The 27915-nt window shown below is 40.9% G+C and overlaps 2 protein-coding genes across 5 annotated transcripts in view; one reads left to right on the top strand and one right to left on the bottom strand.

Moving 5' to 3' along the window:
- The window catches only part of LOC115150155 (histone deacetylase 7), a 77672-nt gene extending 72207 nt beyond the window's left edge, over positions 1-5465 (top strand). For all 4 annotated transcript variants that reach the window (XM_029693133.1, XM_029693132.1, XM_029693135.1 and 1 more), the window contains one exon: positions 2795-5465. In XM_029693133.1, coding sequence (XP_029548993.1) covers positions 2795-2840 — 46 coding nt within the window. In that variant the 3' untranslated portion in view covers positions 2841-5465. The remainder of the gene's footprint in view (positions 1-2794) is intronic.
- Positions 5466-22148: 16683 nt separating this feature from the next.
- On the bottom strand, positions 22149-23473 carry LOC115150156 (twist-related protein 2-like). Its single transcript, XM_029693137.1, has one exon. The coding sequence runs from the start codon at positions 23092-23094 to the stop codon at positions 22489-22491; it is 606 nt and encodes a 201-aa protein (XP_029548997.1). The 5' UTR covers positions 23095-23473; the 3' UTR covers positions 22149-22488.
- Between the last annotated feature and the right edge of the window lie 4442 nt (positions 23474-27915).

Genomic DNA, 27915 nt, shown 5'->3' with positions numbered 1-27915 from the left:
GCAGATTCTGCTGTGAGGAGGCAGAGTCATTAGATTATTTATTTTGGTATTGTCCATATGTAGCTCGTTTTTGGTCACAGGTCCAGGAATGGCTGAAGAATTGCAACATTTACCTAGAACTAACGCTGCAGATAGCAATACTGGGTGATTTGAAAAGCCATAGTCAATCAATCAATAATATAATCATTATTTTAGCAAAAATGTTTATTTTTCATTTACAATCTGTAGAAGCTATGAGAATAGAAAGGTTTAATTGTTTTGTGAAGCATCACAGCACAGTTGAAAAATATATGGCAAATAGAAATCCAAAATGGATGATGTTGATGATAGATGGGAGGGGTTGAAACATACAGGGTCTGTAAAATGTATATAGGTTCAGAACCTTTGTGAAATAGCACAGTTATAAATAGAAATCAAACTGGATGGACATCAGAAATAGAGGAAGGACTAAAAACAAACAAAAAATAACTATTGTAAAATAGACTGTGTCTGTAAAATGTGTATAAGATGAATAAATTGAAGGTAAAAGCCGAAGTGTTTATTAGTTTACTCCAATTGGGAGATCGGTGGTAGGGTTTGCGGGGAATAATAATAAAGGTATATTCTTTAAAAAAGTATGTATGTCTATATAGGTATGTGTATGTATATATGTGTATATGTATGCATGCGTGTATGGATATATAGATTTACCCAAAAAATAAATGGGGGATTGGAAATGATGCAGACAATTACATTGATGGAAGCAATATTCTTTCCGCAATATTAAGCTGATCCACCCCTAAGAAAGAAAAAAAAAAAAAATATATATATATATATATATATATTAGAAATAAATAAATAAAACAATATTGAAAAAAAAACATCACTGACACCATGTAATAACAGCACTGACACCATGTAATAACAGAACTGACACCATGTAGTAACAGAACTGACACCATGTAATAACAGCACTGACACCATGTAGTAACAGCACTGACACCATGTAGTAACAGCGCTGACACCATGTAGTAACAGTGCTGACACCATGTAGTAACAGTGCTGACACCATGTAGTAACAGCGCTGACACCATGTAGTAACAGCACTGACACCATGTAGTAACAGTGCTGACACTATGTAGTAACAGCACTGACACCATGTAGTAACAGCGCTGACACCATGTAGTAACAGTGCTGACACTATGTAGTAACAGCGCTGACACCATGTAGTAACAGCGCTGACACCATGTAGTAACAGCACTAACACCATGTAGTAACAGCACTGACACCATGAAGTAACAGCGCTGACACCATGTAGTAACAGCGCTGACACCATGTAGTAACAGTGCTGACACTATGTAGTAACAGTGCTGACACCATGTAGTAACAGCACTGACACTATATAATAAGAGCACTGAGACAATGTAGTAGCAGCACTGACACCATGTAGTCTTATATAATATCAATATAATGTCATATAACATGAGATTAGATTTAAAGTGATGGTTAACTCAAAACATCCGCAGACAGGTAACATCACTGACACCCTGTAGTCTCATATGATATTAATATAATAAAAATAAAATATCAAGTGAAGTGTTATGACATTAAATTATAGTTAAAGGGATGATTCACTCAAATACATATTTAGGTTATTTAGTTATTTTCAGCAGCATCTGGCTAGCATTGGCTTTCCTGAACTGAGAGGTAATGGAATCATAGAAGGCATTTTCTTTACAACAGTTATTTCTCTACAACAGCCTACTGTAGGTATGTGGAAAATCATGTACATGTGTACTACGAGTGAACCACCCCTTTAAATATGTGTTAGATGAAAACATTGCCTTACATCTTACACATTAAATCCTTAGCTGTCAGCTGCATCTCATCACACTGCTTTAGATTAGTGATCATTTCCAACACCAGTCCCTAGATCAGCTTTTGAACCGGAAGATTAATCAATTAGTGTTCTAATTTCAGTTTATGTGACAAAACAAGCAATGTATAAGGTAGAGAAACATTGTATGATCTAAACCTCTGTGAAATATATTTTCAATTACCAAAAATATTGTATTTTCAGCTGTTTGAAGCTGGTGTACAAAAGTTAAGAATGGGAAACATAGAAATAGCGCACACAGAACCGATCTACCGCTTCTAAGACTTGCTTTCAATGACAATGACAAATCTATAACTCACATTTTTATATGAATTTGGTCGGGTCGCCCAAAAAGTTACTTTAGTTTATTTAGTAAATATTTTCTTAACTCTATTTCTTGAACTGCATTGTTGGTTAAAGGCTTGTAAGTAAGCATTTCACGGTAAGGTCTACTACACCTGTTGTATTCGGCGCATGTGACAAATAGCATTTATTTTATTTTATTTGATATTGCAGCGTTAAAACCCTATTTAAACAGGAGTTGTCTACAACCACATGAAGATAATTGCATCAGTATGCTCTAGAACTATTTGCAGCATCTGTGTCCTGTTGAAATATACTACAGTGATATATATATATATATATATATATATATATATATATATATATATATATATATATATATATATATATGTATATATGTGTGTGATGGTCTAATTCCCCGGGTGCCGATGATGTGGAGGTCGATTAAGGCAGCCCCCTGCACCTCTCTGATTCAGAGGGGTTGGGGTTAAATGCGGAAGACACATTTCAGTTGAATGCATTAAGTTGTACAATTGACTTGGCATCTCCCTTTGTTTTATACTGCTGTAATACTACAACAGGCTATATATTAGAATGCTATACAGTTCCCTTCTCTCCTCTCTCCCTCCTATTCAGGACACACCCAGATGAATTTATGGAGGGGGACAGTGACTCCATGTAGACAACTGCACTTTCCGACAAACCTATCACACACACACACACACACACACACACACACACACACAGTGATCCACTAGGCCCTGCTTCACTTGACCAGAATCCACTGTCTCTAGTTGACACTGTACAGACCATATCCTGACCGCTATAGGCAAACTGAGTAGCTTCCACCTCACACACTCTTCCACCTCATCAGAACACAGTTCTACTAGCCTTACTATGACCACTCGCCTGCCTCGACCGCAACTCAACTGCACACTGATAACACGTCCCGTTAACCGGGTACAGGAGGACCAAGAGAGAGGAGAATGAACACTGTCTTCATGACAACATGCCTCTGCATGCCTCCCTGGTGTGTAACATTGTGAACTGTGAGGACACAGAAGGAGCAGACCTGAGCATAAACTGGAGGGGTGAGGATATACTGTTATAAACACCACCAGGGGGGAGGGGTTAAGACTTGACTTGTAGCATGAAGTGACTTGACAAAGACCAGCTACATGACTGGCTGTAAGCAGAGTCTCTCTGGGGAAGTGAGCTACTTTTTTAGCCTTCGGTCACAGGTTACCGCGGCGCATCGCCAGGCCGACAGAACCGAATCACAGAGAAGTAGGAAGTAGTCCCACGTCCCCACAGAAGTTACTATGAAGGAGAACAGACATTGCACCCTCACCGGGGGGACACTTGCGGAGTGTCTCTTATTGATAATGTAATTTGAATTTATGTGACGCCAACAAAATGAAGAAAAAGAAAGAAGACTGGGAATTTTGTTCTGACTTTTTTGCACTGTGTATTTTGTAATGTGAACCAAAGAGAGAATGACAAAATGGACCATGTTGAAGCTCTCCTGGGATTGACAATAAAACATGTAAATGATCATACTCATGTTTTTAAGCTGATTTAAATATTGTAAGTTTGATTTATTGAGTATTGTATATCAAATGTCAATACATAATGGTCATGTTTTTTAAGTAGCAAAAAGAGAAGGCCTAGAACCCTATGATTCAGAGATTTTCTAGTTGTTTTTCTTCCAATGCAAAAGTGGGGTGTATGACTCCCTCTCAGACAGCACTTAAGGAAAAGATGAAGCCCCAAAAAAGTATTATTTATATCTCAAGTTGATGGCATCCTCATTCTTTGTCATTCTAATGATAACATTTCTTAGGAAATGAATCCTATGACTCACTGAGACAATTCAGGAAACCACTTGTTAGTGAGAGAGGAGTCAGATTAAACAGAGTCAGATTAAACGTTCCAAAGGTGTTTCAGGCATGGACACACACACCGCCATACGGTCCTACTCTACGCTCGGCCACACACAAAGTGTTTATGCATGTGTTTGTAAATCACTGCATTTCCATGTTGTCAGCAGGGTATTTCAATGTAATGAAGGTAAAGTACAACTAATGGTGCTGGGTTCAAGTCAGATTAATAAAACAGTTGAACTGACTTCATAGTCTTAAACTATGACTGGCACTTAAAAAGAAAAGACCAGTTTTTTAACATGTGGATTTATTGACCTGCCTGTTGTATTTGTATATTTGATAGGCTGTATTTTTTTATGCTTAGTTTTCTACTATGAAAGACAAGTGAACTAGGATTTGTTCACATCAGATTGTCTACCACTCAAGTTACAAATAAAGTCAGGTATTTTTGTTCCTGGACCATACTGCAGTTAGCATATAATATTTGAAGTTAGCACTTAGTTGTTGGAGTCACCTTGTTAAGCTAGCTGACTAGAGTATGTAGAACAATTGAACACAGGTTGAGAGGAGACAAAGTTAAAAGCCTTCTGTGAACAGCATCCCATCCGTAAAGTGCTTGGCCTCTGAACATAACTTCAAAGACTTTTGTGAATTCCTGATTGTATTTTTATTTAAACAGAGGTTTTTGTTCTTAATATCAAAAAAGATAGATAAAAAAACTGCTTACATTTCTTGTTAGCACTTTCCATTAAATAATGAGTTATTTGTTACCCATTTAATGTTATTGCAGTGCCTTGCTTATGTATCGTGTTAAAAATATATATATATCTGACAGTGCTACAGATTAATTTGTACTTTAATGTTGTATTGTTCCAGTACTTTTTGGTGCTTTATAATATACATTATAGAACCAATACTTTACATGACAAGACCCTGCAAGAGGTGTATGGTATTTGACATTGACATGGTGAAAAGGTGATTATTGATAATGACACAATACATTTGACTATGATTATGTGGAAGAAAATGGCCACCATGTATTATTAATTTTCTTTCAGAAGGGTCCTGTGTTATATTTTATTCTGGTATAGGTTTATTTCTGCTTTAATGAAGTACTTTTGAGAACATTTATGTTCTGTATATGTAAATACATTTTGTTGAGAATCGACAAGCCCTTTAATAGTCTTAATATGATTATTGCTCTGTTGTAGAATAGATAGTTACCTGTAGATGTCTACTGAGACCAAAATACAGATATCCTCCTATGTGCCTTGAAATATAGTGACAAACCTTTTCTCACTTTGTCTTTACTGTTTTTTTATTTGTACATGTAAATGTACAGTGAGAACTTGGTATTTTTGTTTTTTCTTCTTTTTTTAACTGTTTTCCCCAATAAAAGAGAAATAACGTTTTCTCAACATACATTTTTTCCTGAAGTTTATATATTTTATATCCCTTTAAATATTGGCCATTATTTGTATTAAATATTGTCCTTACACCAAGCACTCAGCTATTTTGGGAATGTAAAAACGCATGACTTGGTAATGTAACAGTTTGACACAAATCTTGGCCTTGCATTGATACAAAAGGTTTTGCAGTTCACTTATTTGTTATATATAACTTATAATAAGACATTGTCTTGCCCTCCAATGTACTCTGTTATACATAATGTACTCTGTTATACATAATGTACTCTGTTATACATAATGTACTCTGTCATTGTGTGCATAGTGTTAGAAGAGTTGCTTCAAGACAGAAAGATGGAAAGTGTCTTTGAAAATTGTTTTGATCAGACTTTCAGTGGTATTTTATCAAAACTGTTTTTATTATTTTCCACAGGAGCTCATGTAATGAAAAGCTGGTGACAAACAATCTGCAAAGATATTCCCACTACCTACCATTACCCAGCAGCAACAAAATCAGAATTTATCACATTGTAAAAAAGTACAGTTTACAGTTTTCATTACACTCTCAAATTACTGATAGCATATTGCAGTATTTCCTTAAAAGTATCTTAAAAAGAAATTCCAATGAAGTACTAAACTTACAATATTCAAACAATTTTTTTAATCGTTCATTTAAAAGTACTACACTGTTACTTAAAACTATAAGTACAATGTTACTTAAAACTATAAGTACAATGTTACTTAAAACTATAAGTACAATGTTATTTGTATATACAACAATGTACAATGTCACTCCTAATTGTATATTTACTTTAATTAAGAGTGTCCAAAGAATATGTAATATGTTACTCTGATCCTACTGTATTATCACGTAGTTGTTTTGCATATTAAGTTTTCAAACTTAATCTATCACAGACCTTAGGTTTAGTGGAATCTATCCACTATGTCTAATCTAACCATAATCTGTGCATGCTACAAAACTGTGTGTACTACTGTACTCATGTGTTGTAGAGTGCCAGCATAGATTATCGCTTATTACTTACTCTGATATAAAGTCATTGTAATGTAAAATGGAACCTTTATGAATAATCAATTAGCATATGCCCATGCTAAGTGCCACTCTTTATGAAGGGACATAATGCAAACGGAGAAATACATGAACACAGGCAACAGACAAATCAAGCAGATACGTTTATACAACTGTTGGAAACATGGCAGGCTCCTGTGACTTTTCCTACCCATCAAATGGAGGTGGAAGAGCCTACAGTTATTAGCTTATTAGCATCTTTGCTGTAAACATTCATTGGGCTGGGACCACCAGCTATCCCATCCCTTTGGCATCATTATTATGGCCAGTATTGTAATTATCATGATCGTAAGTCATCTCAGTTGTCAAAGAATCTTCCTCTGTGGAGTCTTTGAAGTGGTGTCTAAATGTTGGATCTTCGTCATGCCTCAGTGACAGTCACATACTGTAGTAGAGCATTATAAAACGGTCTGTCTGTCTGTCAGGCTGCATTATAAAACGGTCTGTCTGTCTGTCAGGCTGCATTATAATACTGTCTGTCTGTCAGGCTGCAAAAGGAGAGTCGACTGGATATCTGTCCTTAAACCGAAGCATGTGTCCGCTCCAATGTCCATGTCTGTGGGCCAGGGCTTCCGAAGAAGGAGCGATGGGGTATGCCGGGGGGGGGGGGGGGGGGGGGGACGACACACGACAGACCTTTTCAGATGTAAAGAGCAGTCCATTTGTTAGGTGTCTGTCCTAAAAGGAGAAATAAAAAGAAACAGTGACCTGATGCAAGTAACAAATGTTTTAGTTTGTTCACTGAAGAGACAGACATTGATGTGCATATTTTTGTCAATATAGGAAAATAATATATACAGAAGTCGCTAATGTGTAGTGTGTGCAAGTCGTTTTCCCAAACAAACACATAAACCAGCAAACAAAGCTAATTCCTCTCACATAGTGTAGAACAAAGCCCACAGTGCTTAACTTCTGCTCTTTCTCTTGTTTAACAAGCAAATATTTCATCTGGAGCTTTCTCAATTGTCTGTAATTACAGTGCAGCTTTCCATGCTGAGAGAGAAAGAGAGAGAGAGAGAGAAAGAATGAGAGTGAAAAAGAGTGAAAGAGAAGAGAGCAAGAGAAAGAAAGCTATCCAGTTAGCATGTGTGTTTGTGGGTGTCCTGTGACTACACCATAATACACAAATTGCCAGGAATTTCTTGCTTTCTTGTGTACCAAACGGGGGTATGATACAGCAGCGAATAACAAGTTGTGATCTAAGCGTCACTTTGGACTAAAGTACAGTAGATCCCCTCCTACTGACTGGATTTGGGCAGAGCCTCCTTGGCATTTCTTTATCTCTCTCTCTCTCTCTCTCTCTCTAGCAAAATGAAAATGTAAGTGTGGTTGATTTACAAAGAAGCAACTGATGCAGTACTAGGTACACACACACACACACACACACACACACACTTGGACAGGAGCATTTTAGTCTTCATTGACCTCATCTGTAAGGTTTCTGAGACAGAAGCCTACTCATGTTGGGGATAGTTCTGCGATATTAGATACTTAGATATTTCCTCTCTAAATATGTATCTTCTCTGAACTATCCCTTTAACACATAGATAAATATAAACGCAACATGTAAAGTGTTGGACCCATGTTTCATCATCTGAAATAAAAGACCCCAGAAATGTAACATACGCACAACAAGAGCTTATTTCGCTCAAATTGTGTGTACAAATCTGTTTATATCCCTGTTAGTGAGCATTTCTCCTTTGCCAAGATGATCCATCCACCTGACAGGTGTGGCATATCAACAAGCTGATTAAACAGCATGATCATTACACAGGTGCACCTTGGGCTGCGGGCAATAAAAGGCCACTCTAACATGTGCAGTTTTTTCACACTACTCAATGCCACAAGTTTTGAGGAAGGGTGCAATTGGCATGCTGACTGTAGGAATGTCCACTAGAGCTATTGGGGGAGAATTTAATGCTAATTTCTCTACCATCGTCTAATGTCGTTTTATAGAATTTAGCAGTACGTCCAACCATGTCAGCCCAGGACCTCCATATCCGGCTTCTTCACTTGCGGGATTGTCTGAGACAAGCCATCCATACAGCTGATGAAACGGAGGAGTATTTCTGTCTGTAATAAAGCCCTATTGTGGGGAAAAACTCATTCTGATTGGCTGGGTCTGGCGCCCCAGTGGCTGCGCCCCTGCCCAGTCATGTGAAATCCCTAGATTAGGGCCTAATGAATTTATTTCAATTTCAATTGACTTGATTTCCTTATATGAACTGTAACTCAGTAAAATCGTTGCATGTTGTGTTTATATATTTGTTCAGTATAGATCATGTACGTAGTTTTCTTTTTTTATTGACGTGAGCTGGAACACTGAATTGATAATGATAATGGATGAAGAGCCGTCATTGAAAATAAGAATTTGTTCTTAACTGACTTGCCTAGTTAAATAAAGGTTCAATAAAATAACAAATAAAAAAATAAAGAGCAATGTCATACCTCCCGTTTGCATTAGACCAATATCTTTATATGGACTATATAGTTTCTACACACTCTCATGTTGGTCTGTGCTCTGCTCTTGCACGACGAGTCAAACCCAGAACTCTGTGATATACTACGTGTCAAACCCAGAAATCTGTGATGCACTACGTGTCAAACCCAGAACTCTGTGATGCACTACATGTCAAACCCAGAACTCTGTGATGGTCTACGTGTCAAACCCAGAACTCTGTGATGCAGTACGTGTCAAACCCAGAACTCTGTGATGCACTACATGTCAAACCCAGAACTCTGTGATGGTCTACGTGTCAAACCCAGAACTCTGTGATGCACTACATGTCAAACCCAGAACTCTGTGATGCACTACATGTCAAACCCAGAACTCTGTGATGCTCTACGTGTTAAACCCAGAACTCTGCTCTTGCACAACGTGTCAAACCCAGAACTCTGTGATGCTCTACGTGTCAAACCCAGAACTCTGTGATGCACTACGTGTCAAACCCAGAACTCTGTGATGCACTACGTGTCAAACCCAGAACTCTGTGATGCACTACGTGTCAAACCCAGAACTCTGTGATGCTCTACGTGTCAAATCCAGAACTCTGGGATGCAGTACATGTCAAACCCAGAACTCTGTGATGCACTACATGTCAAACCCAGAACTCTGTGATGCACTACGTGTCAAACCCAGAACTCTGTGATGCACTACATGTCAAACCCAGAACTCTGTGATGCTCTACGTGTTAAACCCAGAACTCTGTGATGTACTACGTGTTAAACCCAGAACTCTGTGATGCACTACATGTCAAACCCAAAGTATAGAACTCTGTGATGCACTACATGTCAAATCCAGAACTCTGTGATGCACTACATGTCAAACCCAGAACTCTGTGATGCACTACATGTCAAACCCAAAGTATAGAACTCTGTGATGTACTACGTGTCAAATCCAGAACTCTGTGATGCACTACATGTCAAATCCAGAACTCTGTGATGCACTACATGTCAAACCCAAAGTATAGAACTCTGTGATGTACTACGTGTTAAACCCAGAACCGTGTGATGCACTACGTGTCAAACCCAGAACTCTGTGATGCACATGTCAATCCCAGAACTCTGTGATGCACTACGTGTTAAACCCAGAACTCTTTGATGCACTATGTGTCAAACCCAGAACTCTGTGATGCACTACATGTCAAACCCAAAGTATCGAACTCTGTGATGCACTACATGTCAAACCCAGAACTCTGTGATGCACTACATGTCAAACCCAGAACACTGTGATGCACTACATGTCAAATCCAGAACTCTGTGATGCACTACGTGTCAAACCCAGAACTCTGTGATGCTCTACGTGTTAAACCCAGAACTCTGTGATGCACTACATGTCAAACCCAGAACTCTGTGATGCACTACATGTCAAATCCAGAACTCTGTGATGCACTACGTGTCAAACCCAGAACTCTGTGATGTACTACGTGTCAAACCCAGAACTCTGTGATGCACTACGTGTTAAACCCAGAACTCTGTGATGCACTACGTGTCAAACCCAGAACTCTGTGATGCACTACGTGTCAAACCCAGAACTCTGTGATGTACTACGTGTCAAACCCAGAACTCTGTGATGCACTACATGTCAAACCCAGAACTCTGTGATGGTCTACGTGTCAAACCCAGAACTCTGTGATGCAGTACGTGTCAAACCCAGAACTCTGTGATGCACTACATGTCAAACCCAGAACTCTGTGATGGTCTACGTGTCAAACCCAGAACTCTGTGATGCACTACATGTCAAACCCAGAACTCTGTGATGCACTACATGTCAAACCCAGAACTCTGTGATGCTCTACGTGTTAAACCCAGAACTCTGCTCTTGCACAACGTGTCAAACCCAGAACTCTGTGATGCTCTACGTGTCAAACCCAGAACTCTGTGATGCACTACGTGTCAAACCCAGAACTCTGTGATGCACTACGTGTCAAACCCAGAACTCTGTGATGCACTACGTGTCAAACCCAGAACTCTGTGATGCTCTACGTGTCAAATCCAGAACTCTGGGATGCAGTACATGTCAAACCCAGAACTCTGTGATGCACTACATGTCAAACCCAGAACTCTGTGATGCACTACGTGTCAAACCCAGAACTCTGTGATGCACTACATGTCAAACCCAGAACTCTGTGATGCTCTACGTGTTAAACCCAGAACTCTGTGATGTACTACGTGTTAAACCCAGAACTCTGTGATGCACTACATGTCAAACCCAAAGTATAGAACTCTGTGATGCACTACATGTCAAATCCAGAACTCTGTGATGCACTACATGTCAAACCCAGAACTCTGTGATGCACTACATGTCAAACCCAAAGTATAGAACTCTGTGATGTACTACGTGTCAAATCCAGAACTCTGTGATGCACTACATGTCAAATCCAGAACTCTGTGATGCACTACATGTCAAACCCAAAGTATAGAACTCTGTGATGTACTACGTGTTAAACCCAGAACCGTGTGATGCACTACGTGTCAAACCCAGAACTCTGTGATGCACATGTCAATCCCAGAACTCTGTGATGCACTACGTGTTAAACCCAGAACTCTTTGATGCACTATGTGTCAAACCCAGAACTCTGTGATGCACTACATGTCAAACCCAAAGTATCGAACTCTGTGATGCACTACATGTCAAACCCAGAACTCTGTGATGCACTACATGTCAAACCCAGAACACTGTGATGCACTACATGTCAAATCCAGAACTCTGTGATGCACTACGTGTCAAACCCAGAACTCTGTGATGCTCTACGTGTTAAACCCAGAACTCTGTGATGCACTACATGTCAAACCCAGAACTCTGTGATGCACTACATGTCAAATCCAGAACTCTGTGATGCACTACGTGTCAAACCCAGAACTCTGTGATGTACTACGTGTCAAACCCAGAACTCTGTGATGCACTACGTGTTAAACCCAGAACTCTGTGATGCACTACGTGTCAAACCCAGAACTCTGTGATGCACTACGTGTCAAACCCAGAACTCTGTGATGTACTACGTGTCAAACCCAGAACTCTGTGATGCACTACGTGTTAAACCCAGAACTCTGTGATGCACTACGTGTTAAACCCAGAACTCTGTGATGCACTACGTGTCAAACCCAGAACTCTGTGATGTACTACGCGTTAAACCCAGAACTCTGTGATGCACTACGTGTTAAACCCAGAACTCTGTGATGCACTATGTGTTAAAACCAGAACTCTGTGATGCACTACATGTCAAACCCAAAGTATAGAACTCTGTGATGCACTACATGTCAAACCCAGAACTCTGTGATGCACTACATGTCAAATCCAGAACTCTGTGATGTACTACGTGTCAAACCCAGAACTCTGTGATGTACTACTTGTCAAACCCAGAACTCTGTGATATACTATGCGTCAAACCCAGAACTCTGTGATGCACTACGTATCAATCCCAGAACTCTGTGATATACTATGTGTCAAACCCAGAACTCTGTGATGCACTACGTGTCAAACCCAGAACTATGTGATGCACTACATGTCAAACCCAGAACTCTGTGATGCACTACATGTCAAACCCAGAACTCTGTGATGCACTACGTGTTAAACCCAGAACTCTGTGATGCACTACATGTCAAACCCATAACTCTGTGATGCACTACATGTCAAACCCAGAACTCTGTGATGCACTACATGTCAACCCAGAACTCTGTGATGCACTATGTGTCAAACCCAGAACTCTGTGATGCACTACATGTCAAACCCAGAACTCTGTGATGTACTATGCGTTAAACCCAGAACTCTGTGATGCACTACGTGTTAAACCCAGAACTCTGTGATGCACTATGTGTTAAAACCAGAACTCTGTGATGCACTACATGTCAAACCCAAAGTATAGAACTCTGTGATGTACTACGTGTCAAACCCAGAACTCTGTGATGCACTACATGTCAAATCCAGAACTCTGTGATGCACTACGTGTTAAACCCAGAACTCTTTGATGCACTACATGTCAAACCCAAAGTATAGAACTCTGTGATGCACTACATGTCAAACCCAGAACTCTGTGATGCACTACACGTTAAACCCTGAACTCTGTGATGCACTACATGTCAAACCCAGAACTCTGTGATGCACTACGTATCAAACCCAGAACTCTGTGATGTACTACATGTCAAACCCAGAACTCTGTGATGCACTACATGTCAACCCAGAACTCTGTGATGCACTACATGTCAAACCCAGAACTCTGTGATGTACTATGCGTCAAACTCAGAACTCTGTGATGCACTACGTGTCAAACCCAGAACTCTGTGATGCACTACATGTCAAACCCAGAACACTGTGATGCTCTACATGTCAAACCCAGAACTCTGTGATGCTCTACATGTCAAACCCAGAACTCTGTGATGCTCTACGTGTTAAACCCAGAACTATGTGACGCACCATGTGTCAAATCCAGAACTCTGTGATGCACTACATGTCAAACCCAGAATTCTGTGACGCACCATGTGTCAAACCCAGAACTCTGTGATGCACTACATGTCAAACCCAGAACTCTGTGATGCACTACATGTCAAACCCAGAACTCTGTGATGCACTTCGTGTCAAGTCCAGAACTCTGTGATGCACTACATGTCAAACCCAGTACTCTGTTGTGCTCTAAGTGTCAAACCCAGAACTCTGTGATGCACTACGTGCACTATATCCACACTACAGCTGTTGGAAAAGCCCAGCCCATGCAACACATCTATCCATCCAGCACCTGCTCAAGCATCAGCTCAAAGTTCAAACCCCTAACACTAAAGATGAGTAGCAAAAGCCCACAACTCTTGGAACCATCGGCCTGTTTGCAAGGCTCTGAAGCTCTTAAAAGCCAGATGTGCCACAGAGGATCTATAACAGCTGGTCCTAGATCAGTGCAAAGTAACTGCAACTGCAACCCTCAAACACATGCAGAGCCAGAGGTTCCGGCAGAGGAAAGAACAGTGACAGCCCTTTAATTGAAGAATAAGCAGAGTTGAGCGCCACTTGTTGTTGCCAGGTTAAATACAGCAGCGTATTCTAAATCACACACACACACATGAACCCAGCAACACGCACATCTGCATTTACACACACATATACACACATCCACTTAAATACACACACACATGCTACACACACACAAATGCAAACAACAACACACACATCCATATAAAACAGCCACACAAATGCACCCAATATGAACCCCTCATATAAACACACACTTTATCCAAACACTCGTTACACACACGACAGAAGTTCCTAAACACATGCACGTTTCATTTACTGTAGGAAGGAATTTCAGTTTCCACAGTTCCGTGAATAACGTTAGGAAGCAGAACAGTTCAGTAGATAACGTTAGGAAGCAGAACAGTTCAGTAGATAACGTTAGGAAGCAGAACAGTTCAGTAGATAACGTTAGGGGGCAGAACAGTTCAGTAGATAACGTTAGGAAGCAGAACAGTTCAGTAGATAACGTTAGGAAGCAGAACAGTTCAGAAGATAACGTTAGGAAGCAGAACAATTCAGGAGATAACGTTAGGAAGCAGAACAGTTCAGTAGATAACGTTAGGAAGCAGAACAGTTCAGTAGATAACGTTAGGAAGCAGAACAGTTCAGGAGATAACGTTAGGAAGCAGAACAGTTCAGTAGATAACGTTAGGAAGCAGAACAGTTCAGTAGATAACGTTAGGAAGCAGAACAGTTCAGAAGATAACGTTAGGAAGCAGAACAGTTCAGTAGATAACGTTAGGAAACAGAACAGTTCTGTAAATAACGTTAGGAAGCAGAACAGTTCAGTAGATAACGTTAGGAAGCAGAACAGTTCAGAAGATAACGTTAGGAAGCAGAACAATTCAGGAGATAACGTTAGGAAGCAGAACAGTTCAGTAGATAACGTTAGGAAGCAGAACAGTTCAGTAGATAACGTTAGGAAGCAGAACAGTTCAGGAGATAACGTTAGGAAGCAGAACAGTTCAGTAGATAACGTTAGGAAGCAGAACAGTTCAGTAGATAACGTTAGGAAGCAGAACAGTTCAGTAGATAACGTTAGGAAGCAGAACAGTTCAGTAGATAATGTTAGGAAGCAGAACAGTTCAGTAGATAACGTTAGGAAGCAGAACAGTTCAGGAGATAACCTTAGGAAGCAGAACAGTTCAGTGGATAACGTTAAGAAGCAGAACAGTTCAGTAGATAACGTTAGGAAGCAGAACAGTTCAGGAGATAACGTTAGGAAGCAGAACAGTTCAGTAGATAATGTTAGGAAGCAGACCAGTTCAGTGGATAATGTTAGGAAGCAGAACAGTTCAGTAGATAACGTTAAGAAGCAGAACAGTTCAGTAGATAACGTTAGGAAGCAGAACAGTTCAGTAGATAACGTTAGGAAGCAGAACAGTTCAGTAGATAATGTTAGGAGCAGAACAGTTCAGTAGATAACGTTAGGAAGCAGACAGTTCAGTAGATAACGTTAGGAAGCAGAACAGTTCAGTAGATAACGTTAGGAAGCAGAACAGTCAGTAGATAACGTTAGGAAGCAGAACAGTTCAGTAGATAACGTTAGGAAGCAGAACAGTTCAGTAGATAACGTTAGGAAGCAGAACAGTTCAGTAGATAACGTTAGGAAGCAGAACAGTTCAGTAGATAACGTTAGGAAGCAGAACAGTTCAGTAGATAACGTTAGGAAGCAGAACAGTTCAGTAGAAACGTTAGGAAGCAGAACAGTTCAGTAGATAACGTTAGGAAGCAGAACAGTTCAGTAGATATGTTAGGAAGCAGAACAGTTCAGTAGATAACGTTAGGAAGCAGAACAGTTCAGGAGATAACGTAGGAAGCAGAACAGTTCAGTGGATAAACGTTAAGAAGCAGAACAGTTCAGTAGATAACGTTAGGAAGCAGAACAGTTCAGGAGATAACGTTAGGAAGCAGAACAGTTCAGTAGATAATGTTAGGAAGCAGAACAGTTCAGTAGATAACGTTAAGAAGCAGAACAGTTCAGTAGATAACGTTAGGAAGCAGAACAGTTCAGTAGATAACGTTAGGAAGCAGAACAGTTCAGTAGATAACGTTAGGAAGCAGAACAGTTCAGTAGAATAACGTTAGGGGGCCAGGAACAGTTCAGTAGATAACGTTAGGAAGCAGAACAGTTCAGTAGATAACGTTAGGAAGCAGAACAGTTCAGAAGATAACGTTAGGAAGCAGAACAATTCAGGAGATAACGTTAGGAAGCAGAACAGTTCAGTAGATAACGTTAGGAAGCAGAACAGTTCAGTAGATAACGTTAGGAAGCAGAACAGTTCAGGAGATAACGTTAGGAAGCAGAACAGTTCAGTAGATAATGTTAGGAAGCAGAACAGTTCAGTGGATAACGTTAAGAAGCAGAACAGTTCAGTAGATAACATTAGGAAGCAGAACAGTTCAGGAGATAACGTTAGGAAGCAGAACAGTTCAGTAGATAATGTTAGGAAGCAGACCAGTTCAGTGGATAACGTTAGGAAGCAGAACAGTTCAGTAGATAACGTTAAGAAGCAGAACAGTTCAGTAGATAACGTTAGGAAGCAGAACAGTTCAGTAGATAACGTTAGGAAGCAGAACAGTTCAGTAGATAATGTTAGGAAGCAGAACAGTTCAGTAGATAATGTTAGGAAGCAGAACAGTTCAGTAGATAACGTTAGGAAGCAGAACAGTTCAGTAGATAACGTTAGGAAGCAGAACAGTTCAGTAGATAACGTTAGGAAGCAGAACAGTTCAGTAGATAACGTTAGGAAGCAGAACAGTTCAGTAGATACGTTAGGAAGCAGAACAGTTCAGTAGATAACGTTAGGAAGCAGAACAGTTCAGTAGATAACGTTCGGAAGCAGAACAGTTCAGTAGATAATGTTAGGAAGCAGAACAGTTCAGTAGATAACGTTAGGAAGCAGAACAGTTCAGGAGATAACGTTAGGAAGCAGAACGTTCAGGAGATACAGTTAGGAAGCAGAACAGTCAGTGATAACGTTAGAAGCAGAACAGTTCAGTAGATAACGTTAGGAAGCAGAACAGTTCAGGAGATAACGTTAGGAAGCAGAACAGTTCAGTAGATAATGTTAGGAAGCAGAACAGTTCAGTAGATAACGTTAAGAAGCAGAACAGTTCAGTAGATAACGTTAGGAAGGCAACAGTTCAGTAGATAACGTTAGGAAGCAGAACAGTTCAGTAGATAACGTTAGGAAGCAGAACAGCTCAGTAGATAACGTTAGGAAGCAGAACAGTTCAGTAGATAACGTTAGGAAGCAGAACAGTTCAGTAGATAACGTTAGGAAGCAGAACAGTTCAGTGGATATTGTTAGGAAGCAGAACAGTTCAGTAGATAACGTTAGGAAGCAGAACAGTTCAGTAGATAACGTTAGGAAGCAGAACAGTTCAGTAGATAACGTTAGGAAGCAGAACAGTTCAGTGGATAACATTAGGAAGCAGAACAGTTCAGTAGATAACGTTAGGAAGCAGAACAGTTCAGTAGATAACGTTAGGAAGCAGAACAGTTCAGTAGATAACGTTAAGAAGCAGAACAGTTCAGTGGATATTGTTAGGAAGCAGAACAGTTCAGTGGATATTGTTAGGAAGCAGAACAGTTCAGTAGATAACGTTAGGAAGCAGAACAGTTCAGTAGATAACGTTAGGAAGCAGAACAGTTCAGTGGATAACGTTAGGAAGCAGAACAGTTCAGTAGATAACGTTAGGAAGCAGAACAGTTCAGTAGATAACGTTAGGAAGCAGAACAGTTCAGTAGATAACGTTAGGAAGCAGAACAGTTCAGTAGATAACGTTAGGAAGCAGAACAGTTCAGTAGATAACGTTAGGAAGCAGAACAGTTCAGTAGATAACGTTAGGAAGCAGAACAGTTCAGTAGATAACGTTAGGAAGCAGAACAGTTCAGTAGATAACGTTAGGAAGCAGAACAGTTCAGTAGATAACGTTAGGAAGCAGAACAGTTCAGTAGATAACGGTAGGAAGCAGAACAGTTCAGTAGATAACGTTAGGAAGCAGAACAGTTCAGTAGATAACGTTAGGAAGCAGAACAGTTCAGTAGATAACGTTAGGAAGCAGAACAGTTCAGTAGATAACGTTAGGAAGCAGAACAGTTCAGTAGATAACGTTAGGAAGCAGAACAGTTCAGTAGATAACGTTAGGAAGCAGAACAGTTCAGTAGATAATGTTAGGAAGCAGAACAGTTCAGTAGATAACGTTAGGAAGCAGAACAAGATGTAATGACTATGCTTCTCTTCAAAGATAGACTCATCTACATGTAGAGTTTGGGTTTCCAACCACAGTGGTGGAACCTTCAAAGTCTGGCTTTTGATGCTGCTGAGGATGTTATAGTAATGTAAAGGGAATACCAGGAGGCAGCACTACTAGTGCGTGCACGTGTGTACGTGTGTGCACGTGTGTGTGTGCACGTGTGTGTGTTCTATTCAACATTTGTTTGTGAGTGTGTGTGTGATTGTCTTTAAGTGTGTTTTATGTATTATGTATGTTTTACGTATGGGCATTTGTACATGTGTGTACACATTTTATTTGAATGTTTTATGTTATGTTTGTATAACTTTGTTCGTATTTCTACTGAAAATGTGTGAGTGTGTGTGATTGTTCAAAACATTAGGAACACCTCATTATGACGGATAGCCTCTGCTCCCTGCACCTCATCGTCCTTTCTTTGGCTCCTCGTTCTTTCCTACCTCTCCCTTTTAATCCTGTCTTCCTGGTTCTCTTTGATGGGCTTTTCAGTTAGCTCACACTCATCTTTTATCTTTCAATAAAAGCTTATCTTCTAGGTTCTTATCTGCATTCAGAAGAGTGGCCGCTAATTCCGCCAAGTTTACTTTTTTTTTAAGAGACTGAGAGGAAAGGCAGATAACAAAAGCTAGAAATAGCATACACACACACACACACACAAACACACACACACATGGATGTACACACACACACGCACAAGGATGTACACACACATACACGTAAACACACAAGTAGACACATGCCAGTGCATAGGCTACAAACACTGATACGAACGCATAAGAACTCCACATAAACAAGCACACACACATATATACATTGGCTCACTCACACACACGCACCATCAAACTCTCCCCTGGCACACACACCTTCCTAATGCCTCACAACTGTTTCCAATCTAACGGTTCCTGCTTGTCTGGGCCTCGGCAGGCCCTGATTAGATGACACTGGATACAAGATCCTGAGGAGAAAGGGCAAGGCTGCAGGGGAGAGGAGAGAGGGAGGGAATGAGGCAGGGAGGGAGGCAGGGCTGCTTTTTCTCTATCCCTCTTTTTTCGCCTGATATACCTGATATAACCTGATATACCTGATATACCTGATATAACCTGAAATACCTGATATAACCTGATATACCTGATATAACCTGATATACCTGATATAACCTGATATACCTGATATAACCTGATGTACTTTATATACCTGATATAACCTGATGTACCTGATTTAACCTGATGTACCTGATATAACCTGATATAACCTGATGTACTTTATATACCTGATATAACCTGATGTACCTGATTTAACCTGATGTACCTGATATAACCTGATGTACCTGATATACCTGATATATCTGATATAACCTGATGTACCTGATATAACCTGATGTACCTGATATAACCTGATATACCTGATATACCTGATATACCTGATATAACCTGATATAACCTGATGTACTTTATATACCTGATATAACCTGATGTACCTGATTTAACCTGATGTACCTGATATAACCTGATGTACCTGATATACCTGATATATCTGATATAACCTGATGTACCTGATTTAACCTGATGTACCTGATTTAACCTGATGTACCTGATATACCTGATATATCTGATATAACCTGATGTACCTGATATAACCTGATGTACCTGATATAACCTGATGTACCTGATATACCTGATATACCTGATTTGCCTGATATAACTGTGCAGGACCCCGGTATCTGATAACACTAGAGAAAAAAACCATAACTTTTTCTGGTCTAGTCTGCCTGCTAGATAATGATCTGGATAAAAGAGTGAGTCAATGGTAAAACTACATGCACATTTGAATCGCTCATTGATGTACTTAAAAACGTTTTAGAAAATATAATATGATATTATAAACATTTTAAAAAATTAAAAAACATTATTAATCCACAGTTAAACGGTTATATTGTCACTATAATAATAATTTGACAATTTTCAGGTAGTGGGCTGCTGGTATTGGTTATGGCTGGTTGGGTTTAAATATTATGTAGAACTCCAAACTATTGTCAGTCATTCTATTTTCTTATCTACACAGATAGCTAAATATTTCTGCCTAAAACTGTAAAATGATTTAGGATTGTACTAGATTGCTACATATTACAATACAATGTTTCATTAAAATGCTATTTTCATGAAATACGACATTTCGTAACTGGAGCAACATTAATGTAACTGAAGCATCATTTTTTTATGTTAGGAAATTTGATTGATATTACATCTTATGATGAAAGGACAGGATCTTTATAATAATTTGATGTGAATGAAAATATTAAAGTGTTTGTTGTCAAAATTGTCAACATATGTTTTATCTAAAATAAGAAAGCAAATTGAATATTGTAATTATGATTCCGCATTACTAGATGTTTTTATTTGTAATTTAGGCTATTATACAATACTACAATTTCCTAATTTGTCATTCTGTTTTAACTATATTATTACTTTTAATTATGTTACAGAAAAATATATTTTGTTTAAATAGTTAATCAATAGTTACAAACATACAGAGATGCACATGCATTCATGCACATGGGCACTGGACATGTGACAGTCAGATATTTATCAAATGCGTTTCCCTACTGATCCATTGGGAATAGGCTCTTCCTATTTATTAATAGCATAATGCATTTTGACATATTCAAATAAAGACTCATACTCTTTCCCACTTCAACAAATAAAAACATATTTCCTTAAATGACGATGCAATATCTGAATTTTAAAGAGAAGGTGAAAGCAAGAAAAACTCACTTTTCTAAACATTCCGGAGTAGGAAATTCTGATTTGTTTGGGAATGTTTAATCAGGTTAGCTTGTTATCCCATCAATCACCCTAAAGGGTCACATTGATCAGTTAAATTAGAAAAGGCATATTTACATTCGTTCGATGCACAGATATGTCAGATGGTTCCGCTTTTCTAACCTGTGAATTATAACATATGTTCTCATCATTGTTGTCATTCATAAAATAAATACTTAAAAATAAACCATTACTACATGGTCAACCAATTGAAACAACAAATTAAAATGAAAAATATTTGCAGTACATGGTGTTTCCATAATACCAATAAGCTCTGGATAACATGCCCATAATACCTGTAGACTGATCAATACGTTCAACTTCCTTGTCACTAGCGTTGCTAGTCTGGGCCTGGTTTCCCCTTAACGATGGAGCTAAGTTACGAGTGTGTTCAAGTGCAACGTTAGCAACGATTGTTTTGGGAAACAGCTTGCAGATTCAACGATGCTCCTGTAAAGGTTTTAACGATCATCATGCTTTTGGGAAAGCACAGAGGCTCTGGCTGTTTGGCCATATGTGACACATGTTGTGTGTGTGTGTGTGTGTGTGTGTGTGGTGTGTGTGTGTGTGTGTGTGTGTGTGTGTGTGTGTGTGTGTGTGTGTGTGTGTGTGTGTGTGTGTGTGTGTGTGTGTGTGTGTGTGTGTGTGTGTGTGTGTGTGTGTGTGTGTGTGTGTGTGTGTGTGTGTGTGTGTTCGTGCATGTTTTTAAACATACCTGCAGGGGTGTACCGTGGAGTTGTGGCTAAATTGTTAGGCGGCATACAGGGGCATTTGAGGTGGAAAGGGGGGTTGGGGGGGCAAAGGTCGAAGGGTGAATGGGTACAGTGGGAGTGACGGGGCAGTGGGTAAGTTGAGTGATGGGGCAGTGGGTAAGTTGAGTGATGGGGCAGTGGGTAAGGTGAGTGATGGAGCAGTGGGTTAGGGGAGGCCAGGATTGGTAGGGTTAGGGGGTACAGAGATAGTGGTTTATGGGAGGCCAGGGATGGTGGGGTTACAGGGTACAGGGTACAGAGATAGTGGGTTAGGGGAGGACAGGGATGGTGGGGTTACAGGGTACAGAGATAGTGGGTTAGGGGAGGACAGGGATGGTGGGGTTACAGGGTACAGGGTACAGAGATAGTGGGTTAGGGGAGGCCAGGGATGGTGGGGTTACAGGGTACAGAGATAGTGGGTTAGGGGAGGACAGGGATGGTGGGGTTACAGGGTACAGAGATAGTGGGTTAGGGGAGGACAGGGATGGTGGGGTTACAGGGTACAGAGATAGTGGGTTAGGGGAGGACAGGGATGGTGGGGTTAGGCAGTACAAGAAGGAAGGGGCAGAGAAAGTAAGGTTAAGACAGAGCAGGACGCGCAGAGCAGGATGGAGAGGGGACACTAGTGGCTGGCAGACATTGCCCAGGCACCCTCCATCCTCCAGACGGAAAAGGCGTAGCTGAGGCGTTCGTGGGCCAGGTAGTTGCAGCTAGCCAGCTTGGCATCCATCTCATCACTCTGCAGCACCTGGTACAGGAAGTCGATGTAGCGAGACGCCAGTTTCAGGATCTGGATCTTGCTAAGTTTGTCGGACGGCAGAGTGGGGATGATCTTACGCAGCGAGGCGAAGGCGTCGTTCAGCGACTGTGTGCGCTGGCGCTCACGAACATTGGCGATCACTCGCTGCGTGTGCAGGTCCTCGAAGGGCTCGCCGCCCGGGCTCAAACCGAGGCCGCTGGAGCTCAGCATAGATGGGGCCACGCACACCACCGACGTGGGGGAGCTCTGTTGCTTCTTCTGCCGCTTTGGCCCCGATGGAACCAGGCAGTTGGGGCTCCCGCTGACCACGGCCCTCTCCTCGGCCCGACCCAAACTGTCCTTCTTGGGGTACGGCACCCGCTTTCGCCCCCCCGTTGGCCCACTCTTCTTGGAGCCCCGCTCCAGCTCCTCCTCGCTGGCCCCCAGCCCCCCCTCAGGGGAGTTGGCGCAGGAAACCTCCTCGCGCATAGCCACCTCCCTCTCAGGACACCGTCCTTCTTCCCTTTCCAAGGCAGGCTGGTTTTTGCTCTTCGTTCCTCTCTCTCTTTCCCTCTATTTCTCTTCTTCAGACAGCCGTGTGGGAAGTTCTGGTAGAGACACACAGGCTTAGAAGTTTCGTCTTCTTCCTCCAGTGAAGGACGATGAGTGATACGCTTCACGCTTCTAAACTGCAAACTGTTGAAGATCCATAGGCTTTGGCTTTACTCCCAGTCAGTCAGAAAGCTCTGTCTCTTTCCTGTGCCTCTGTGGTGAATTCCTCACCTCCAGTTTCCCATCTCCTCAACCCGTGTGCAGAACAACAACAAACCATCTACTTCGCCGTGCTACTTCCCATGCTTTTATACCCGCCCTGCAAACTAGGAGCCTGCGGGCAGCTGCGATTGGTCAGAACCAGCTTCTTAGGGTGTGGTTTGGAAGCAGGAAGTGAGCTCGAGGTTGGTGGGTGGCTGGGAAGGGGGTAAGTGGCCTTCTCAGCCAATTGCGAGAAGCCTTGCTAAAAGCTGCAGAAGTTGTCTGTGTCTTTATAGGTTCCAGATTTCTCCTGCTGGAGCACTCCTGTCATTCTCCCGCACCCGCTTGTCTGTCTGTCTGTCTGTCTGTCTGTCTGTCTGTCTGTCTGTCTGTCTGTCTGTCTGTCTGTCTGTCTCTCTTCTCATCAATTCATTACATGCTTCAAGGCTCATAGGTTTGTTGTGCACTTTGACTTCTAAGATATTAAAACATGTTTCTTTGTTGATTGTGGGGATTAGTACTGAATGAATGCGCTTGGTATGTTGAAGATTAAGTAGATGTAATATCTAAACATTTACAGTGAAAACCTTTTATGCATGATATCTCAAGGACTACTCCTTTTTTATTATAAAATAAAAATGTTATTATTTCTCAAATTAGAAAGAACAAGTGTGAGTTCACTGTGTCAGAAGTGATCTCTGTAATATTTATGTGGCATCCTTAATATCTATCACAAGACGCTATAAAGACACATCCCTCATGCCAAGGGTCAATCCTCCAAGCCAGTCTGGGCCAAAAACATGTGGATTAACATTAGACAGATTTTCACTTTAAACAATAAACATTGTGATGTCACATTTCTGTTTAATAGTAGCCAAATAGAAATGGCATCATGACAACTGGGATTATTCCTTTAAACCTTAAAACAATACTGCCACTGTGAATATACCTTTTGTTCAGTATAAAAATAGAAAATATGCCACAAAACCTAGTAAATGAAAATTGTATTTTCAACATACAGTATGTCATATGAATAATTTTTTGAATAACTTTTCAAAACAGGTTTAGAAATAGAACAACTAGAATGAATGTCCTTATTTAAGCAATTCCATTTATATGCATTATCCACTGCAATCTCTATATGGGAGACATGTAGCCATGGCGACAGCCCATCGAGGACCCTAAATAACCCCTAACCCTGTGAGCTTGTGACCCCATCTCACTAAGGTGAGAGGGCTGCTAATTATGCCATCCATGCCCTCTGGTGGAGTAGACACATGTTCTCTCTCCACACCAGGAACCCAGGGGAACACACATCTGGTCCTGCAGGGACACACCACAAGGGACACACACATACACGCACACACACACACACACACACACACACACACACACACACACACACACACACACACACACACACACACACACACACACACACACACACACACACACACACACACACACACACACACACACACACACACACACACACACACACACACACACACAAATGCAATACAACTCCTAACCAATATCTGTAGACAATCTCCTGAAATGTAATCAAACATGATGCCTCGATAACTACACATTTATCAGTAGACATGAATAGTTACTTCAAGTAATGTATATGAATTGTCATGTTATGTTATGACAGACTTTATATTAGTATTGATGGTTTTATCACAGGACACGAAGTGTGATTGCCTCTGCATTTGAAGGAGGTGAACTTTATGAGTTTTATATAGCCATATACAAGAGAGCTGGGATCAACTACACTCAACTGCAATCAATCAACTCCAAAAATGTATTCCAGTCACTGAGATACTGAAGTGGAGGTTAGACTTAAGATGCAGGAATAAGCATGCATAACCCCCTTATAATGACTTAGAATCATCTCATATTGATCCCGACTAAAAACCAAACAATTTGAGTCCGTTGAAATGTTATGTAGAGTGATAGCATCTTATAAGCTTTATTATAAGACTTTATAAGGTCTCATGCATGTCTATCATGCGTTATAATGCTGTATGCAAGCAGACTTTAAATAAAGTGTTACCAAGTGGACAACACATAAGAATTATAACAGGCCTTATTTAAACAAAATGCCCTTTAATTTCAACCGAAATTCCCAAGTCAATTCCCAGATTAACTGGGAATTATAAATAAATTGTCTCCAACCTCCGGGTGGGGTTGCGAAGAAGGACAGGAAGCCCATTGTTGTGCGCTGGGCCGTCCGGAGCTAACCTTGGGGCTGCTTACCTTAGCAGAGCATGCCTCCATGCCACCATCATGGAAAGAATGAGCGAACGACAGGCTAACAGGAACAGCATGGAACGTGCACCCCTCGCACAGAACAGAGGGAAAAATATTGAGAGAGGGAGAGAGAATGGGAGATGAATAAAGAAATGGAAAAGAAAGGAAGGAGAGGAAGAAAAAGTCCAAACAGAACCAGATGCAGGAGTGGGGAGGGTTGTTTGATCTCCCTCCTCATAGGCTGATTGATGTTGCACATTTCATTTCCTTGTCAGAGTCTTGACATAATGTTTCACTAAACACTCCGGACCCTTTTTTTCTTTTGACTTTTATTTTTGGGGGTTAATAATTAACCCCTCCTGTGGCTGCAAACAGACAGCACGATATCAAGAGGACGTGCATAGAAATGGCTTTGATATCAAAGAGGAGTATAGGCCATCGTAATGTGTACTTTAGGTTTTGCCCATATGTTATGGTCCGAACTGATCCGTAGTATTGAAATACTGTACTGGGGAAAGTGTATGTTGAAAGAGGAGGGACTTTTAAAGTTTTTAAGCAAAGAAAAAAATGATATTTCTTAAATCCATAATACTTGAATTTGGTTACTGCCTTCCTGCCAAGTTCTAAGAAAGTCTTGAGTAAAGACAGCTGATCAACGGCACAAGGATCTTCCATCATAAGTAAGCATTGAGTAACATGGGACCTGTTGAAAATGAGTCCTAGAATACACTGTTCACCAAACTTCTCACCTTAACAGATGGCTCATCCTCATCACGCTGTCTTGGAGTTAGTAGAATAATCAACTAATCACTAGTCCAGGGTCAGATATTTCCCCCTCCTTATGGATATGGTCAGGATTTGGCTGTGGAGTAATCTGATCTTAGATCTGTGGATAGTAAGGCACAAGCTTCTATCTACCACAAGCCTCTGTCTTGGAAAGAGTGCATTGCCCAGCACCCCTCCCCCTACCGCTGCTCCTCCATCCCTCCTCTGGAGCCCAGTGGGACACATGCAGGCATCTGGGACCCATTTCCCCCCGTAGAGCAGGACTTCCTGTGGGGTATCAACCTAGCGGGGGTGGAGGGTGAGGGTGCATGGGGGTGAAGGACGGAGGTGCAGGACCGAGGGGGAAGGGTGATGTATATAGATATAGAGTATGGGTAGTAATGAGGGGTTGAGGGGTTTGAAGCTGGGAGAGAGGGCAGGTCTGGGGCCACTTCCATTCACTTCAACCGCCAGCAAGTCGCCTCAATCTGTTTGTGTGTATACATTAAAGATGTAACATTTCCATTTTTTCTTGATGGCTGATGAAATTAAATCCATGTATTCTTATGGCAAATCTGGTCCTTCGAAACACACACACAAACAGGGATTGTCACTGTGCCGTGTTTGTGTGTGTGGGCAGAGCAATGCAGCACTAAAGAAAAAACCCCTGAAGGTATTTTTCTTTTGAGACAGATAAAAAAACAATCCTGCTTTAAAAGCATTTTTTCTCCTCCATTGCATGCTAATCTGTGTTATTTCAGTTTGCCTGAGACTTAACTCTCTATATTAGGCTATAATTTATCATAATATTTAGTGCTCAAGCTTCCCTCAAATGTCCCTGCTTTCATGTGCAATTTGGCCAATATCCTGCACTGGCTCTGATTACAGTGTTTAAGTCCCAGGGTCCATCCATGGCACATTGCAAACAGTACCAGTGGAGTTCACAGCCAAGAAGAACTATATAGTGCACACTAGGCTAGCATGGCTAACTCCAGCTCACAGCCAAGCAGAACTATGTAGGGAAAGCTAGACTAGATTAGCATGGCTAAGTCCTCTACCCTCACACCTGTCAGGAAATGAGCGTAGACCGAACGCGTGTGGAGAGACTTATCCACACCAGAAGTCCTATCATTACTTGACATACAGCACATTTAGCCAGCTAACACAGCCAGCTAACATTGCCTATTGGTATTGATATGTAGAACATGTAGATTTAGATCAAAGTTTGTGCAGGTTTCTACCTCGACGGTGTGCCAAAACCCATGCTGGGCCCTTCCAATAGATGGTGCATCCAACTGAGGTAACCTTAGGTCACAGACATGACAGTGATCTATTACTACCTCTCAAGGAGTAGGCGTGTCAGTAGATGCCCTGTTGCATTGAGTGGGTGGATCACACATGGATCAACTGGAGGTAGACATTAACATGAGCTGGGCATTCAATCTGGACGCAACTATGACTTCCAACTCTTCCAAACCAATCAGAGTGAACCCAGAAGTGGCGCAGCGGTCTAAGGTACTGTATTTCAGCGCTAGA

The sequence above is a fragment of the Salmo trutta genome, chromosome 16, assembly GCF_901001165.1.
Source record: "Salmo trutta chromosome 16, fSalTru1.1, whole genome shotgun sequence".
NCBI lineage: Eukaryota > Metazoa > Chordata > Actinopteri > Salmoniformes > Salmonidae > Salmo > Salmo trutta.
Note: the sequence above shows the minus strand (reverse complement) of the source record. Positions and strands in the feature narration are given on the sequence as shown.